This window comes from Chrysemys picta, chromosome 10 (genome assembly GCF_011386835.1).
Source record: "Chrysemys picta bellii isolate R12L10 chromosome 10, ASM1138683v2, whole genome shotgun sequence".
Lineage (NCBI taxonomy): Eukaryota > Metazoa > Chordata > Testudines > Emydidae > Chrysemys > Chrysemys picta.
The window spans coordinates 484,088-500,817 of NC_088800.1; the positions used below are offsets into that span (position 1 = coordinate 484,088).

The following is a 16,730-nucleotide window of genomic DNA, read 5'->3' on the forward strand; positions in this document are numbered from 1 at the left end:
CTTTGTGAGAAGTGTTTGCCCAGGGGTGATACTGGGTTTTTGTCTTTTACCTTTTTCTTTGCGAGTCTGAGCATAGCGATCAACTGGTTACACCCACAGAGTTGCTATAGGGCAGTTAGTACACTGGATGAGATACGCCACATCATGATGGGCATGTGTTAGACCCAGGGATCCAGACAGGTGTGTTATGGGGGGCACTGATCATCATACCCACCCTTTCTCGCCAATACCTTGGGAACAACATAGCTAGAACACCACAACGAACAAGGAGAAGGTTTTGCAGTTTCCCCCAGTTTGCTTTCATGATATCTGCCACCCTTATGCTTCATTAGGGAATTCCCATCCTTTATTCAGCTCATGGAGACAAGCTTCCCTATTACGTTCTACACCACAATCAGTGGCTGTGCAAATGATTATGACTTTGACTAGGCAGCAGATCAGCTCATAGTCAACAAAGACCTGGTATTATGCAGAAGTCTCTTGTAACAGACGGAAGAGCAGCAAAAAAACCCACCCCTCAGCAGACTGATCAATACAACCTTCTCCATGAAGTTCCAGTGGGTTTGTGGTTTGCAAATGCCCTCCTCAGAGTGCTTTGCCAGACCAGCTCCCTCTCTTTATTCCATTCTGTCCCACTCACAATGGGCCATGGCCACAAGAACTGAGATAACGTGGAAAAGTAAACAATCCTCCAACTTCACCCCACCTTCACATCTCCCAGAATATCCCAGCTTCTACACTAAGTCCCTAGAGGCAGAACTGCCTCACTGTGTCGCTCATGCAGTGCAATCCATAGGTGCTGGAACTAGGGTGCTGGGGAAGCTGCCATACCCCCTGGCTTGAAGTGTTTTCCATTATACACAGGGTTTATGGTTTGGTTCAATGGCTCTCAGCACAAATTGTTCCAGCACCTCTGGTGCCACCACACTAAGTGCTGTATAAAATAGAAATGACTATTCTTATTTAATGTGTCAACCGGACAGTTCCTCTTCACTGACAGAGTACGGGCCAGCACTTAAACCAATGAGCTGAATGTTTGATTTTATCAGGTCATCTTCATTAGGGATTCAATTGCAGATTTTCAGGCAGCTTCTGCAGTGAGTGAGTGATAGTGATGAGAGTTTGCATCCCAGCATCCTCCCACCACCTGCATCAGCACCTCAGGTGTACAGAAGTGTCTGGATGTGAGTGCATTCCAGAGGTTCTCCCACAGATGCCCATAACCCCATATACTTCTCCCTTCCCAACATCCCCAGCCTGACCCCACCATGCATGTCATTCTGCTAACATGGGAGCCCCAGTTCCACAGAGCCATATGGAGATTACTTCTAAGCCCATGAGAAGACCAAGTTAAGCAAAAGTGGGACTGTTTGAGACAAGCAAGCTGATCCTCTAAGCATACAGGGACAGACCAATGGCCCATTGAGCTCAGTAAGCCACCTCCAAAGAGCAGGTACTGTCAGCTTGCTTGGAGCAATACACAACAATTCAACTGTGAGTGTGGTTAGTGCAGATGCAGAGGATATTCAATTCATTCATGTCTAATTCTCTGGAAAATCTTACTACAGCTTTGCCTCAGTAACATCTTTAGACAGCAAGTTCCACAATTATCTGCTACACAAAGAACATTCATACCATCTTTGTATGTCAGGCTGGCGGCGAACTTTTTGCCATGGCTGCGTGCGTAGTCCTGAAGGTTTGGGGCACTGGAGGAGCCTCCGAGCACAGTAGTGCTAAATAGTCCTGTACACTGCGACCCTGGAAAGGCGTGGGAGGGCATTAGTATTACGTCTCCACAGCATGCAGCTACAGACGACATCAGCAGAGTTAGCGGGGGAGAAGTAATCTGCCCCGTCTCCAGGAGAGGAATCTCCAGAACGGCCTGATGCCGGAGGAGGCAGCAATCCCCTCCAAAGGAGATCAGCACTGGGCACAGCATTGGGATCTTGGTATTTGGGGATGAGGAAAAGTTGCCTTACTGCAAGATAACCAACCATGCAGGGTTTACTGTCACTTAGCTTTCCGCCTCCTGACCCAGGAGACCCATGTTGACGAATCTGAGCGCTAGGATATCTACACATCCATTTCAGTTATTTAGGATAGCTAATCCCCTTAACATGTAAGCACCAACTACAAGCACTGCCCCTCTGCCCTCCCTCCAGTTCTCCTGTGCAGGGATTTCGCTAGTTCTGTAGGAAGCAGCCAGCACTGCAGCACAGAGGAGGAGGAAGCAGGCAATAAATCTAGAGAGGAGGGAGTGTCTTACAGCCCAATCAGGATTTTTCAAATGAAATGAGGAATCTGCTGATCAGGAAACAGAGAGCTTTCTCATCGCTCTATTGAGTACAGAGAAAAGACTGGACGCCCAGCTGGTGATCCGTCACTATACCAGGCACTGGGCTGCTGGTGCCAGACCTCTACCCATCAGCACTGGAGAAAGAAATCTATCCAGAGAGCCATTTTTCAGGTTTTCAGATATACAAGCTGCTGCCCCTGATCAGTCCACAGGTCCCTCCAGTCCAGGATTCTGCCTTGATGTTTCAGAGAAAGGCCAAGTGACCCACAATGCTCCTCACCAACTGTGAGAAGCTATACAGGGCACAGTCCTGCCTGAGTCCCGAGGCTTGCAAACCATCCATTTACGCCCCCACTGTCTCTCTGCAGACCTACTTAGGGCTTTCTCTTTTCTTTCTTGGTTAACACTTCCCAGTTGTACAAAAGAAAAACCACCCAAACAAAACTAACCCAACCCTAATTAAACCATGGCTTTGCTTTCTGCATCCACGGTTATATGCTCAGCTAGAAATCGGTTCTTAAAAAAAAAAGAATCACAATGTATTAAGCCAAGAGATTTGTTGAGAGTCTGAAAATGACTGCCACATATTGTGTCATTCTGCCAGTTCTGGATGCCTCTATAAAAGTATGTTTCTCCATAAATTAAGTGTCCTAAATTTTTACTATCCACAATTAATTGTTGGCTTTTTTTTTCCAGGCAGTTGGCAGTGCATATCTAGATTCAACTTACATAACAGTAGGTTTATGACCTTTCACATTATATGTAACTATAAACCTATAAACCCAGAAGAAGGATGGTCTGTAGAAAAGGCAGATAACTAGGAAGCCATCGTTCTATTCCCAACCCTGCCACAGACTCATTGTGTGCAAAGTCACAGGTCAAAATTCTCAAAAGGAGTCTCTGATTTTGGGTGCCCAAGTTGATCCCTTCGGATTTTCAGACGCGCTGTACACCCTCTGCTCCCATTGACTTCTGTCAGAGTGATAGGAGTTCAGCATACTGAAAACCAGGCACAAGAGGTCACCATCTGGACACAAACACTGGTCTTTGCCTCTCAGAGCCACAGTGCTCCCTGGAATGCTTTGCACGCCACTTGGTAAGGAATGTGGCTTAAGTGGTAGCTTGATGGTTGGGCATTTAGAACATGGTTCATGTCAGTTGAGGAAAGCAATTTTGTTTATCCATATTGTGATCCAAAACGATTCACTGTGGATGCAGCAGAGTGTAAGCCCCTGCTCCCAAGAGGGGAGTCCCCCCAGGAGTGGGGCAGGTGCTACACATGCTGCTCTCTCACCCCTTTTTTTAAGCTCCTTGAACAGTACAGGTCCAGGTACCTACAAGCTGTTGACTTTACACTAATCTAAAGTTTTCTTCCTTTTTTAACTTGAAAGCATTCTATTCTCCGCACTGCCACCGTTCCTCATGATCATATATGATTCAGCCCTTTTAAAACCCCTGTCATGGGAGCGGTTTCATGGACATCTCATGGCATGCTGATTACTCACCCTGAGAAGCATTTCTTTGGATTGAGTTTAAATTTATTGACCTTTAATTGACTAACTCTTGTTCTCAAATTATGGGGCAGCATCAAAACTCGGGACTGATCAATTTTTGCTATTATACCCATAACATCACTTCAGACAGATTCCCTTTAATTCATATTCCCAACTCCTTTTTTATTCCCCTAGAGTAAATGCAGCAATTTTAGTCTTTGAGTCGATCATCAAGTACCCACACTAACTACCCTCACTGTTCTGTCTCTGGGCCTTCCAAGCTCAGTTCTTCTACAGCCAAGGGACCCAGCACTGGACATACTGATCCAGATAAGGATGTACAGTGATGGCCTATTTTTCTATGCCAACTTCTATTTGCTGCTGTCTTCACTGAGCTCCTCAGGGCCTTAGCAGAAGAATTCTTCATCAGAGTACCCTGGCTCAGAGAATTGATAGAGAGATGCAGAATCTTTCCCACCCAAAGCCCTGCTTTGTACCTAAGACTGAACACAAACTCCTCACCCCAAGAGATGATTCCTTCAGTTGGAGGTCTGAACCTTACTGGGAGCAGGCAAAGTGATGAAATTTGGCACTGTCATTATCTGTTCCGGAGAGCAACAGGAGCTCAGTCTCCAGGCCTCCCAATTTGCCATTTGACACCAGTTCTAAATTCCCCATTTAACTCAGATTCCCCTGGTGCATCTATGGAACATTATTTTGTTTTCTCATATGTCATCTGATTTTCTCCTCCCTCTTCTTCTCCTGGCTGATCCTCAGTTAACTGCAAAGCACTCTGGGATTTTTAGTCTGTTCATGGACTCACCTCTGCATTCCACCCAGAGACAAATTCCTTTTTCTTAGTTTTCCAAGGAGTAGTGTTTGCTGAGTGTGAAGCAGCTAGCTTAACACAGCACCTTTCCTGTCAGAGTCTTCATGAGAAAGAGACAGCCTGCAGGAAACATCCTTCCCAAGGAACAGGCATTTCCATATGCGATCACATCAAAGGCCAATTCAGACCTGGAACCATCACCTACTGCTATTCTGGACCAGAAGAGTGGCCCATCCACTTGGTATCCTCCTCTCCCTGATACACTAGATCACACCAATAGACCATTTAGTCCAGTATCCTGCCTCCAGCTGTAGCCAGGACCAGATGCTTCATAGAAAGAGGTACACTGTTTCCATATCTCACTGGGCAATACTATCCCATATAGGGAAATTGATTCCTGACTCTATAACTCATTCATTTCCTGAAGCAGAACTATGATGACCCCTGTAATTTTATCCTGAAATTGTGACACTTAGTACAAGATGACACTATTTTTCCATCAGCTTTCAAAAGGAGTTAATTCAGTTCATACAACCAGAACAATTATTTGGGAACCATCTGTTGCTGCAAAGCTGCAGAAGAGGCATCAGGCTTAGTCAGCCAGCAAGTGGCTGAGAGGACAGAGACACGCAGGGATGAGAACACCTCCCAGTGCAGCCAGGGGAGATCACAGCTCCCAGAGGATGAGTTTAGAGATTGTGCTACAATGCAATTATGACACCAAACAGCAGAAATAGAACACAAAGAGGGAAACAAACTGTGTAGCAAGAGCTCTATGTCTAATCACTTGGCTGAAGAGAAGGCAATGGAAAGGAAGTGAGAGACAGAGAAGATACATGACCATTCTTGGATTTGGCTAGCTCAATACAATTGGCCGGGTCAGGGAGAATGAGCTTGTGGAACTGCAATGCTTTTATATGGATCACTTCTCCATAAAGACTCTACACAACCTACCCCCTCAATCTCTCAAGCTGTGACTGTGGCCCTCCCCATTTTCAGTGGAACATTTTAAGGGCTCCAGCAGAGTAAACCCAACTCAACTTACTATGATGATAGCTCAGGAGGGAATGGTACCAGCAATATACCCAGGGTCCTCTCCTGTCTTCTCCCTTTTGTGTTTGTAACCATTCTGGTTTTATGCCAGAGTACTAGCACTCATCCTTCTCCCTCCATGGCAACAGATTAAGAAACACCACCAGCCAGTCACTGGCAAGGCCACTTAGTGGGGAAGTAGGCACAGCCGGACACTGGAGCAGGACTTGCTCAAAGCCCAGCAGTAGCAACAGGTGGTAGTGGCTAACAGACCCAACCACAAAAATATGTGCTGAAGCCCAAGCCAGAGGGAGAGGCAATCTAAGACCAGCTGTCCTTCCTACTCCTCCCCACACATAGAGAACACACATCTCAGTTGTGAAGGGGATGAATCTAGGTTTCAATAAAGCCAGACAAATGCATTAGGAAGGAAGAGACCCATGAACAGGTAACAGATGCATTGTCCCTTTCAATACATCAGAGGGATAAATACCAGGGAGGGAGAGGAGTTTTTAAGTTAAGCACTAATGCTGGCAGAAGAACAAATGGATATAAACTGGCCGTCAAACTAGTGTAGGCTTGAAATTAGAAGAAGGTTTCTAACCATCAGAGGAATGAAGTTCTGGAACACCCTTCCAAGAGGAGCAGTGGGGACAAAAAAAATCTAACTGGCTTCCAGACTGGATTGAGAAGTTTATGGAGGGGAAGGTATGATGGGACTGCATACAATGGCATGTAGCCAATCTGTGAGTGCGAGTAACAAATACCCTCAATGGCTGGTGATGGGACACTATATGGGGAAGGCTCTGCGTTACTACAGAGAATGCTTTCCCAGGTGTCTGGTGGGTCTTGCCCACGTGCTCAGGGTCTAACTGATCGCCATATTTGGGGTCGGGAAGGAATTTTCCCCCAGGTCAGATTGGCAGAGGCCCTTGGGAGTTTTCACCTTCCTCTGCAGCATGGGGTCACTTGCAGGTTTAAACTAGTGTAAATGGTGGATTTTCTGTGACTTGAAGTCCTTAAATCATGTTTTGAGGAGTCCAGTAACTCAGCCAGAGGTTATGGGTCTATTACAAGAGTGGGTGGGTGAGATTTTGTGGCCTGCAATGTGCAGCAGGCCAGACTAGATGATCACAATGGTTCCTTCTGACCTTGAAGTCTATGAGTTTTTATGAACCCAAATCCACCTAAGAAGAAAGGCGCATCCCCAGCAACCGTGGCTCCACAAGTAACCCACCAGCACAGATGCAGAGCCCTCTGCAGAGCAGTGACCATTGGGGTCACACATGCTGCCCTCACAGAACTGATCACTTGGTGCCGTTTGTTCCTCCAACTTACTCAGTACTGCTGAGACTCTACAGTGCAGATGACTAGTGAGAAGACTGGTTTTTTATTGACAATCTAGTTAAAGCTCCATAGACCCAGAGTAGTTAAAGGCCCTTTTTGCACCTCAATGGAGCCTGCAGCAGCCTCTTCCAATGCTGAGTGAGGTCTAGGGAAAGCACAAGAGCAAGTAGTCAGGGATATCAGATCTTTATAGAGTACTAAACAGAGGGCCAGCCATCAATGCCTGAACCTCTCTGATATTGCCATATCAAGCATTCAGTCTTCAGGGACAGACATTAAAACAACCTTAACCTAATGGTTCAAAAGGAGATTCCGTTAACTGGGTGAGAATTAAGTTCAAATCCTAAGAGGGGGTTCGTGCACAGATGTGGAGGAAAGACTCAGGGCCTTTTAGAAATCTCTTGGCTGTAGGATGTCTAAGGGCTGGTCTTCACTACCCGCCCGGATCGGTGGTAGAAAATCGATCTCTCAGGGATCGATTTATCGTATCTCGTCGGGACGCGATAATCAATCCCCGAATCGACGCGCGTACTCCACCAGCCCAGGTAGGAGTAAGCGCCGTCGACGGAGGAGCCGCAGTGGTCGATTTGCCGCCGTCCTCACAGCAGGGTAAGTCGGATCAGATAAGTTGAATTCAGCTACGCTATTCGCGTAGCTGAATTTGTGTATCTGAAATCGATCTCCCCCCGTAGTGTAGACGTAGCCTAAAACTCAGAGAACAGGGACTTGAACTAGTGCTGCTGCTAGGAGGACTTTGGCCATGCCTCAAAGGTGACCTGCAAAGATGTTTAAGAAAATTGGTTTGCCCCTAATTTGCCGCTTTCTGGTGTATAATGGCAACCTGAAAGGTCTGAAGCTTGTGACATTTTTTTAACCTTAGGAACATCAGGAATATCAAGTTTGGTCTACCCTGCTTTTGCTGGATAATTTTCTTGGAGCTTAAATGTGAACTCTTCCACCTAAATTAAAGATTCAAAAATCTGCCTCTTTAACAAAGACATCCTTTCTCCTAAACATTCTAGGGCACGTTTACACGGAGATACAAACCCACAGCGCCAAGTCTCAGCGCCCAGGCCGCTGACTGGCTCACAGGGCTCAGGCTGCAGGGGTGAAAACTGCAGTGTAAACGTTTGGGCTCGGGCTGGAGCCCAGGCTCTAAGACCCTCCCCTCTCATGGGGTCTCAGTCCAGGCTCCAGCCCAAGCCTGAACGTCTACACTGCAATTTTATAGCTCCCCAGCCTGAGGCCCGCGAGTCCAAGTCAGCTGACCTAGGCTAGCTGCAGGTCTTTGATCTCAGTGTAGACATAGCCTTAGACTTTGGAGCTCAGTGACCTGCTAAACAAAACCCAGAATTTTAAAGTGTGGTGAAAAATCCCTTTCCCTCTCAATTGCTCAGGTTTCACTTTCTTGCAATACTGTATTTGCACTAGTTGTACAGTGGCCATAGAGCCTTCCAAGGAGACAAGAACTGAATTCATAATGTTAAAGAACAAAAAAAGCAGAATTTTCTTTTGACAAAACCTGGCAGGACTTCTTCATACAACATAAATAAAAGCAACAAATTGCACATGCTCATTTACTTTCCCTTTGGACTGCCAGACTTTTAGATATAGTAAATATTCCAGGCCTGCAGAGACAGAAGCAGGTGCTGGAATTGTCGCCTTCTGTATTGTCCAGAGTGAACATCTCCAGCACCTTGCTGCACGAAGCTGTTTTATGGATAGTTTGCAATCTCCCACAAAAATGTGCTATCCTTCTAAACCATCATCATCTGCATCTGTCAAGGTTCCGCTTTGCAGGCAGTCAGCAGCAGAGATTTGGGCTCTGGATAGAGAATTTGACTCTGTTTCTGCAACAGGAGTTCTGGGAACATTAGGAGGCTGTGATCAACAAAATCCAAATTCTGGCCTGACAGGACAGCACGGTCATGGCTTTCTTAACCTTGCACCAAATGTTTGGCTTTACTAGGCAGCATGACAAAGCACCAACACAATCTGACTTCAGTGCCCAGACCACAGATACTTAACAGTGGGAATCTGTGCTAAAAATACTTGCAAACAGTGCCCAGAAGTTTTTTCACCAGCTTCAACTGGCACTCTAGCTATGAAAAGCTAACCAGATGAGTGAAGGGTGCTATGAGCTGTCACCATTGAACAGACAGTGGTTGGTGAGTGATCTCCATTCCCTTGATGAGGCCAAAAATCTTAACATGAGGAAGAAGGGATTATAGACAACAATCCATCTATGGGAAGAGCCTGGCAAATGAATAAATTAACCCAGCTGTGATACCCGTTTCAGTTCTATACAGAACCCACGTACATCCACATCTCAGATTTTGGCCAGTAACTTTCCCTCCCTCTGCTAAGGATCAAATAGTGCACCGTGAAATACACTGCCATGGGAACAGAAACCTGCTCTGCAATTATGCATCTGTTACAAACGGTAATGTGTGCACTTTCAGCAGTAAGGACCTTGGCTGCGTGAGGGGCTGAGGAATGAAGGAGATAGAGAACTGTACAGGAAACTTATTGTATGCTGTAACATTACATAAGAGGACATAATACATACACAGACATACATGGAACTTGAGCCAGATGTACATGTGGAGGGATGGACAGACGCACAGAGAGAGAGAGAGGTACAGGTGGACAGGTCGAGTACAGGCTCGTACCTAGGCCACTTTGCTTCATTTCGGCAGATTGTCTGGAGTAGGAGGAGAAGAGGCGATACCCTCCAGTTTTGGAAGAGGACTCGGACAGCACCTGTAGAAACAAGAGGAATGCTGACTGCACCATTAAGGATTCCTGGCTGCTCTACCCACCACCCTCAAAGGACTTTGCAAATGTTAGTAAGAGGTGGAGAGGATGCGTCTCATTTTAAAGACTGAGGGGAAGGGACAATTTCACAGGCACGAAGAGCCAATTTGTGCCTGATTCTCACTGGCAGTCACAGGGAGTTAAGTGTTGACCTGCCTTTTGCACCTTTAGAAGGTTCCCCCTAAGGAACCTGGCACAAAGCTGAGAATAGAACTCAAGGAGTCCCGACTCCCATGCTCCAGCTCTGATCACCAGAGCATTTCTCCTCTAGGGCATGAACACAACCCATGTCAGCACCACCAAGTGCAGTTGTTTCCCCATAAGAACAGCCACAGTGGGGCCAGACCAAGGGTCCATCCAGCCCAGTATTCGGTCTCTGACAGTGGCTGTGGTAGCAGATGACAGAACAAAACAGGGAAATTTCAAGTGATCCATCCCCTGTCATCCAGCCCAGCTTCTGGCAGCTGGAGGTTTAGGGACACTCGGAGTATGGGATTATGTCCCTGACCATCTTGGCTTATAGCCACTGATGGACCTATCCTCCATGACCTTCTCCAATTCTTTCTTGAACCCAGTTATAGTTTTGGCCTTCACAACATCCCCTGGCAACGAATTTCACAGATCAACTGTGTGTTGTGTGAAGAAGTAGTTCATTTTGTTTACTCTGCTGCCTATTAAGAAACTGGGTTCATCAGATGAAATTGCATTATAAGAAGGAGTAAATAACTCTTCCCAATTCACTTTCTCTGCGCCATTCATGATTTTATAGACCTCTATCATATTCCCCCCACCCTTAGTCGTCTCTTCTCTAAACTGAACAGTCCCAGATTTTTTAAATCTTTCCTCACATGGAAACTGTTCCATACTCAATCATTTTTGTTGCTCTTCTCTGTATCTTTTCCATTTCTAACATATATTTTCGGAGATAGGGCAATCAGAACTGCATGTAGTATTCAAGATGTGGGCATACCATGGATTTATATAGTGCCACTATGATATTTTCTGTTTTATTCTAGATCTCTTTCCTAATGGCTCCCAACATTGTTAGCTTTGACTGCCACTGCACACTAAACAGATGTTTTCAGAGAAACTAGCCACAATGATTCCAAGATCTCTTTCTTGAGTGGTAACAGATAATTTAGACCCCATTGTTTTGTATGTATAGCTGGAATTATGTTTTCTAATGTGCATTACTTTGCACTTACCAACATTGAATTTCATCTGCCATTTTTTTGCCCAGTCATCCAGTTTAGGGAGATCCCTTTACAGCTCTTCACAATCAGCTTTGGACTTAACTATCTTGAGTAATTTTCTATCACCTGCAAATATTGCCACCTCACTGCTCCTCTCCTTTTCTAGATAATTTATGACTATGTTGAGCAACACTGGTTCCACTACAGATCCTTAGGGGACCCTGCTATTTACCTCTCTCCACTGTGAAAACTGACCATTTATTCCTACCTTTTGTTTCCTATCTTTTAACCAGTTACTGATCCAGGAGAAGACCTTCCCTCTTATCCCTTGACTGCTTACTTTGCCTAAGAGCCTTTGGTGAGGGACCTTGTCAAGGCTTTCTAAAAGTCCAAGTACACTAGATCCATTGGAACACCCTAGGATCCTCCCCAGACCATGGTTAATTTATTGTGTGCCAATCACCAAAAAGGGACCTGGGATTTCCTGGCTGACAATAATAAGGAAGGCCCAAGACAGCCGAAGATCCCTCAGCCCAAAACATCCCTTCCCCAACCTCCAAGAAAACAGCTAGAATCAAGGGAGTGAATAGTCCCAGAAAGGAGGAGAGACAGTGCTGAAAGCAACTCGAAGGGGATTTGGATACCTGTGAGCTAAGGCCCCACCACTGAGACAGCCTATCCAGAATGAGCCTGAGGACAGGGAGTAAGGCCAGCCCAGCTCAGTTCAGTTGCCTTGGCAGGACAGTGGATAGACAGTCCTATAAGTATATCGGCCCTATGGCAGATTAAGAACTTTGTAATAAACCTCCACTGCCCAACGCAAATCACAGACGGCAGGCACCACCCCTTCCCATGAGCCTATAGGAGGCAGATAAACTGGAAAGTGCCATATGGCCTAACTTCATGAGACAAGTGCAGAGTCCTGCACTTATGACGGAAGAATCCCAGGCACTGCTACAGACTAGGGACCGAGTGGCTAGGCAGCAGTTCTGCAGAAAAGAACCTAGGGAGCATATGGCTCCGTGCGCTGCCTCTCTCTGCAAGCACCGCCCCCGCAGCTCTCGCAGCCAATGGGAGGTACAGGGGCAGTGCTTGAAGGCAGGAGCAGCGCACGGAGAGAGACCCCGGCCCCCGCCCCCATGGCTGTGGGGCCGCGCTGGCTGCTTCTGGGAGCAGCGTGGGGTCGGGGTAGGCAGGTAGTCTGCCTTAGCGGCAGCCACACTGCATCACCAAAGACCGCAATCGACTGGGAGATCCTCTAGGATCGACCACTCGATCATGATCGACCGGTTGGTGACCACAGCCCTAACTCCTTTCATGGCAGTAACTCAGATCCTGGTGCACTGTTAAAAGGGTAGTCCCAGAAAAATGCAGCTTTTCTTCAATGATAAAACTGAGATCCCTAGTCTGGGCAAGAGGACTAGATCAGAGCAACTGAAACTAAACCCGCCCCATTACCTCCATGGATCCAGTTTTCCGGTTGCGGATCAAGGGCGATCTCCGCTGAACGCAGATTGGCTCAGAGGGCTGGGATGATCTTTCTTGTGCTTGGTCTGTCTCATCAGTGCTCTTCACTTTGGAGAGATCCTCCATGCTGCCCTGGTTTGGCTTCTTATCATCATTCTGCATGAAGGAAACACAACTAGCAATGCAGGCCCAGGTGGGATTTATTGAGAGGAAAAACAGGCCCAGCAGAATTCTAGTCAGACACTTGTAATCACACTTTGTTTTGTACATCTCCGCACACACAGCCTTGAAACTTGAGACAGACACAAAGTACCCAGCCAGCCAGGAAACTCAATCCCGCAAATGACCCTCAACTGCCAGATAAGCTACTGCAAGAGCAGGCCTGAGACATGGCCACTGCTGGCCGACAGAAGCACCGCAGCATGCAGTGGAGCTACTAGGTATGGGTTTATCAGAGTGTGAATAAGGATTCTGGGTCAGACTGCGCCTGGCCCTGCTGTGAGCACACCAGAGCCTGCTCCGCCAGTATCATAAGGGCTCTCCTGAGCACACTTGGGTCCCAGCCCCTTTTCTAAGGATGGGGGAGAGGTGGGCCTGTGGCTTCACCTCTATTTCATTAGCACGCTGCTTTCCCCTCAGGAGCAGTGCAGTTGGTGTGCTCCACCCCATCTCCCACAAGGCCTGTGCCTCAGTGACACAGGCAGACCCTTCAAACAGGGCATAGTGACTGCAGACTCACTTCTGCTGATGCAGGCCGAAAGCCAAACCCTGTAGGGGCACTTCCATCTTCCTCACATCCCTTCACACCTGGGCTGAAATGCAGCTCCACGTGAAAACGCTCCTCTGAAGATGGGTCCTGAGAACACAAAAATCAGCCCCACCTTCATCTGTGGTACTGCCCCTCAGCCCTTTCTCTGCCATGCCAAAACAGCACACCCCCCAAGCACACTGCTTAGGCGGAAATGCAGAAGCAATGAGACAAGCATAGACACGCTAACTTGGGCTTTATGTCTCACCCAGCAGCAGAGCTCAGTATTATGTTTATCACAGTAGCTTCCGGAGGACCCAATCAGGACTGGGCTATGCAAACATACCCAGAGACACAGTACCTGCCCTTCCTTCAAAACTGACCACACACTGGGGAGGGTGAGTCTTACACCTTCCTTGACTTTGGCTTTATAGATTATGACTTCCAGGGCAACACAGGCCAGAGACTCTCACCCAGGATGTCTCCTGGCTGGGCTACAGCAGATCTTTGAGAAAGACACACCCAGTCTTGATTTGAAGACCCCCTGTGAAGGAGAATCCACCATATCCCTGGGCAAGTTGTTCCCAGGGTTAATTACCCTGACTGTTATAAACTAGAGTATAAGGTGGGAAGTTTTATTTGTCTACTTTCAGCTTTCCAGCCATTGACTCTTTTTTTTCCACATAGTGGACAGAGATATTTATTGAATACTTCTGTCTTTTCTGCATCATTATTGGCAATTTTATCATCTCTCTCTATTCCAGACTTACACCATTGCTAGGATTTTTTTCCTGGATATTTAAAAAATTCTGTTATTGTCCTCTTAATCCTACTGGCTATAGATTTTTGGCACTGATTCCTTTGGCATCCCATATCAATTGTCTGCATTTCATGACTAAAAACATAAGAACTTAAGAATGGCCATATTGGGTCAGACCAAAGATCCATCTAGCCCAGTATCCTGTCTTCTGACAGTGGCCAATGCCAGGTGCCCCAGAGGGAATGAACAGAACAGGTAATCATCAAGGGATTCATCCCCTGTCACCCATTCCCAGCTTCTGGCAAACAGACGCTAGGGACACCATCCCTGTCCATCCTGGCTAATAGCCACTGATGGACCTATCCTCCATGAACTTATCTAGTTCTTTTTTTTACCCTGTTATAGTCTTGGCCTTCACAACATCCTTTGGCAAAGAGTTCCACAGGTTGACTGTGCACTGTGCGAAAAAATTGCTTCCTTTTGTTTTAAATCTGCTGACTATTAATTTAATTTGGTGACCCTTAGTTCTTGTGTTATGAGAAGGCATAAATAACACTTCCTTATTTACTTTCTCCACATCATTCACGATTTTATATACCTCTATAATACCCACCCTTAACTTTCCCCCAGTCTTATTAATCTCTCCTCATATGGAAGCCATTCCATACCCCCAATCATTTTTGTTGCCCTTTTCCAATTCCAATATTCTTTTTTGAGAAGGGGCGACCACATCTGCATGCAGTATTCAAGATGTGGGTGTGCCATGGATTTATATAGCGACAACATGCCTTATTATCTATCCCTTTCTTAATGACTGCTAATTTAATAGATTTTTAAGGCCAGAAGGGACCATTATGATCACCTGTCTGACCTTCTGCACAATGCAAGCCATAGAATTTTATACAGTGATTCCTGCCTCAAACCCATCATTTAAGTCATTGCTATCAACCTCCCCATTTTTCCATTTGTGCGTGCAATTCTATAGTGCTCTTTTCTCTTCCCTTTTTAATCAGGCTAGTTTTTCTGTGATTGGGGAATTTTGATTTTTTGGGCATTTACTAGAAGAATTTTTAAACAACTTCTAATTATCATTCATGTTGTCTGAAGTTTGGGGAAATTGGCCCTTTCAAAGTGCCAAGTAAATATATTACTGGTTAGGATAATATTCTGTTTACAGATAACAAATATAATTAGGTTGTGCTCACTTACACCTAGGCAACCACTACTGTTTTGCTCAGTGATTAATGTATCTCTATCAACAAGTTAACACAATATTAGCCACAAATGCCATAGCTGGGCTATTCTCCTCGAGGAGAGCTCGGCCCCTAGATTCCAATAACCAGAGGGCCACACTCACTCCCCTTAAATCAAGGGTGGGTTAACAAGCAGTAGCTGCCACAATGAGTCAGAGGGCTCAGTTAACCTTTCCCTAAAGAGTTCCAACGCTGATAACACAGTGGGTCAGTAGAAGAGCACAGCCAACCTATTACAACAGGTCTGACTCCAAGTGCTCTGCCCCAACCACTTACAGACGATGCGGTCTCTTCTAACAATACACTTGGAGAAGAGGGGGGTATTGTCTCTTTTTCCCCAGTGGCCAAAGACCACCACTAATAAAAGGCTGTTATGTCTGGCCTCCAGCACCTCTGGGACGATCCCAGCCAAAGGGAGCTGATAGAGGTGACTGATCATAGATTCAACTAGTCATAGATTAACGCTGTGACTGGAAGGGGCTGCTCAGCAGCAGGCTATTTTTAAATACCAATTCGAAATCCCCTTAACTAAGTGAAGGATTCTGGTCTATAGATTCTTGGCTAAACAGGAACTCTTGGCCCTAGAAACTTGTGTTTTGGGAGGCTCTTCAGCCCAGGAGACTTCCAATCTCACATTTCAGAAAGAAAATGTGCAATCAGTTTTGGGCTCTCACTGCCTGGTATAACAGGAGGCCCACCAATGCCAGTGCCTTGCCACCTGGGAATAGTCAGGGAGTGCTGGATCCTGGTGGCCACTGTCTCACATCACAGGAGGAAAGATTTGACTCTAGTTCTAGATCCCTCACCTTGTTGTTGTCCTCGTAGAGCATGATAACAATCTGGGTCATGTAGTTCAGTTCTGAGATAGCACTCAAATAGTCCATGGCTCTCTTCCACTGCTGGTCCTTGGACTCCTGATACATACACACAAACAGTCGCATGGGATAAGCAATGGCAGACAACTTGCAGCACTACGTGAAATGGGTCTGAGAGGGTTTCCTCTACACAGTGTAATATCCCTGTCAGCACAGAAACAATTCGCTCAGCTAATCTGCGGACAGAACTGAACGCTGAGGGAGAGGAGTTTACAGAAAGAAATGATGGCAGGAAGGGACACTCCGACTACAGCTACAGCCCATGTTCAGATTTTAGCACATCCAGCAGCAGGCTACCCTCTAATGTCATGCTGAGATATGGAATATAACCAATAACAATTTCCCTAACATGCTGGTTCTCAAATGGTGGTCTGCAGAATAAAATATTTGCGAGAAGCAGTGAGAAAATGGAGAGGGGAGAATGGAAAGGAAGGAGGGTTGCTCTTACAAAAGGGTCTGATGAATGGAAAAACTGGAGAACAATTTGGACACGCCATTTGAGAGATGGGAAAGGCAGCACATCCTGCAGCATAGTGTCCCCCGGCCTCTCACCAGGGCACAGCCATACCCCCAAGGTAGCATGCCCTGCAGCACAGTATCCCCTGACACTACAGGGGATA

The 16,730-nt window shown here is 46.3% G+C and overlaps 1 protein-coding gene across 24 annotated transcripts in view; it reads right to left on the reverse strand.

Annotated features, from left to right (window-relative positions):
- The window catches only part of PPIP5K1 (diphosphoinositol pentakisphosphate kinase 1), a 96,536-nt gene that overhangs the window by 35,205 nt on the left and 44,601 nt on the right, over window positions 1-16,730 (reverse strand). For 9 of the 24 annotated variants that reach the window (XM_065559050.1, XM_065559048.1, XM_065559049.1 and 6 more), the window contains 5 exons: window positions 16,042-16,149; window positions 13,214-13,330; window positions 12,466-12,630; window positions 9,577-9,760; window positions 1,636-1,758 (listed from right to left, as the gene is read on the reverse strand). In XM_065559050.1, the coding sequence (XP_065415122.1) occupies window positions 1,636-1,758; window positions 9,577-9,760; window positions 12,466-12,630; window positions 13,214-13,330; window positions 16,042-16,149 (697 nt within the window). Of the gene's footprint in view, window positions 1-1,635; window positions 1,759-9,566; window positions 9,761-12,465; window positions 12,631-13,213; window positions 13,331-16,041; window positions 16,150-16,730 lie in introns of all 24 variants that reach the window. The other 15 variants (XM_065559056.1, XM_005300639.5, XM_008170485.4 and 12 more) reach the window with 5 other exon arrangements.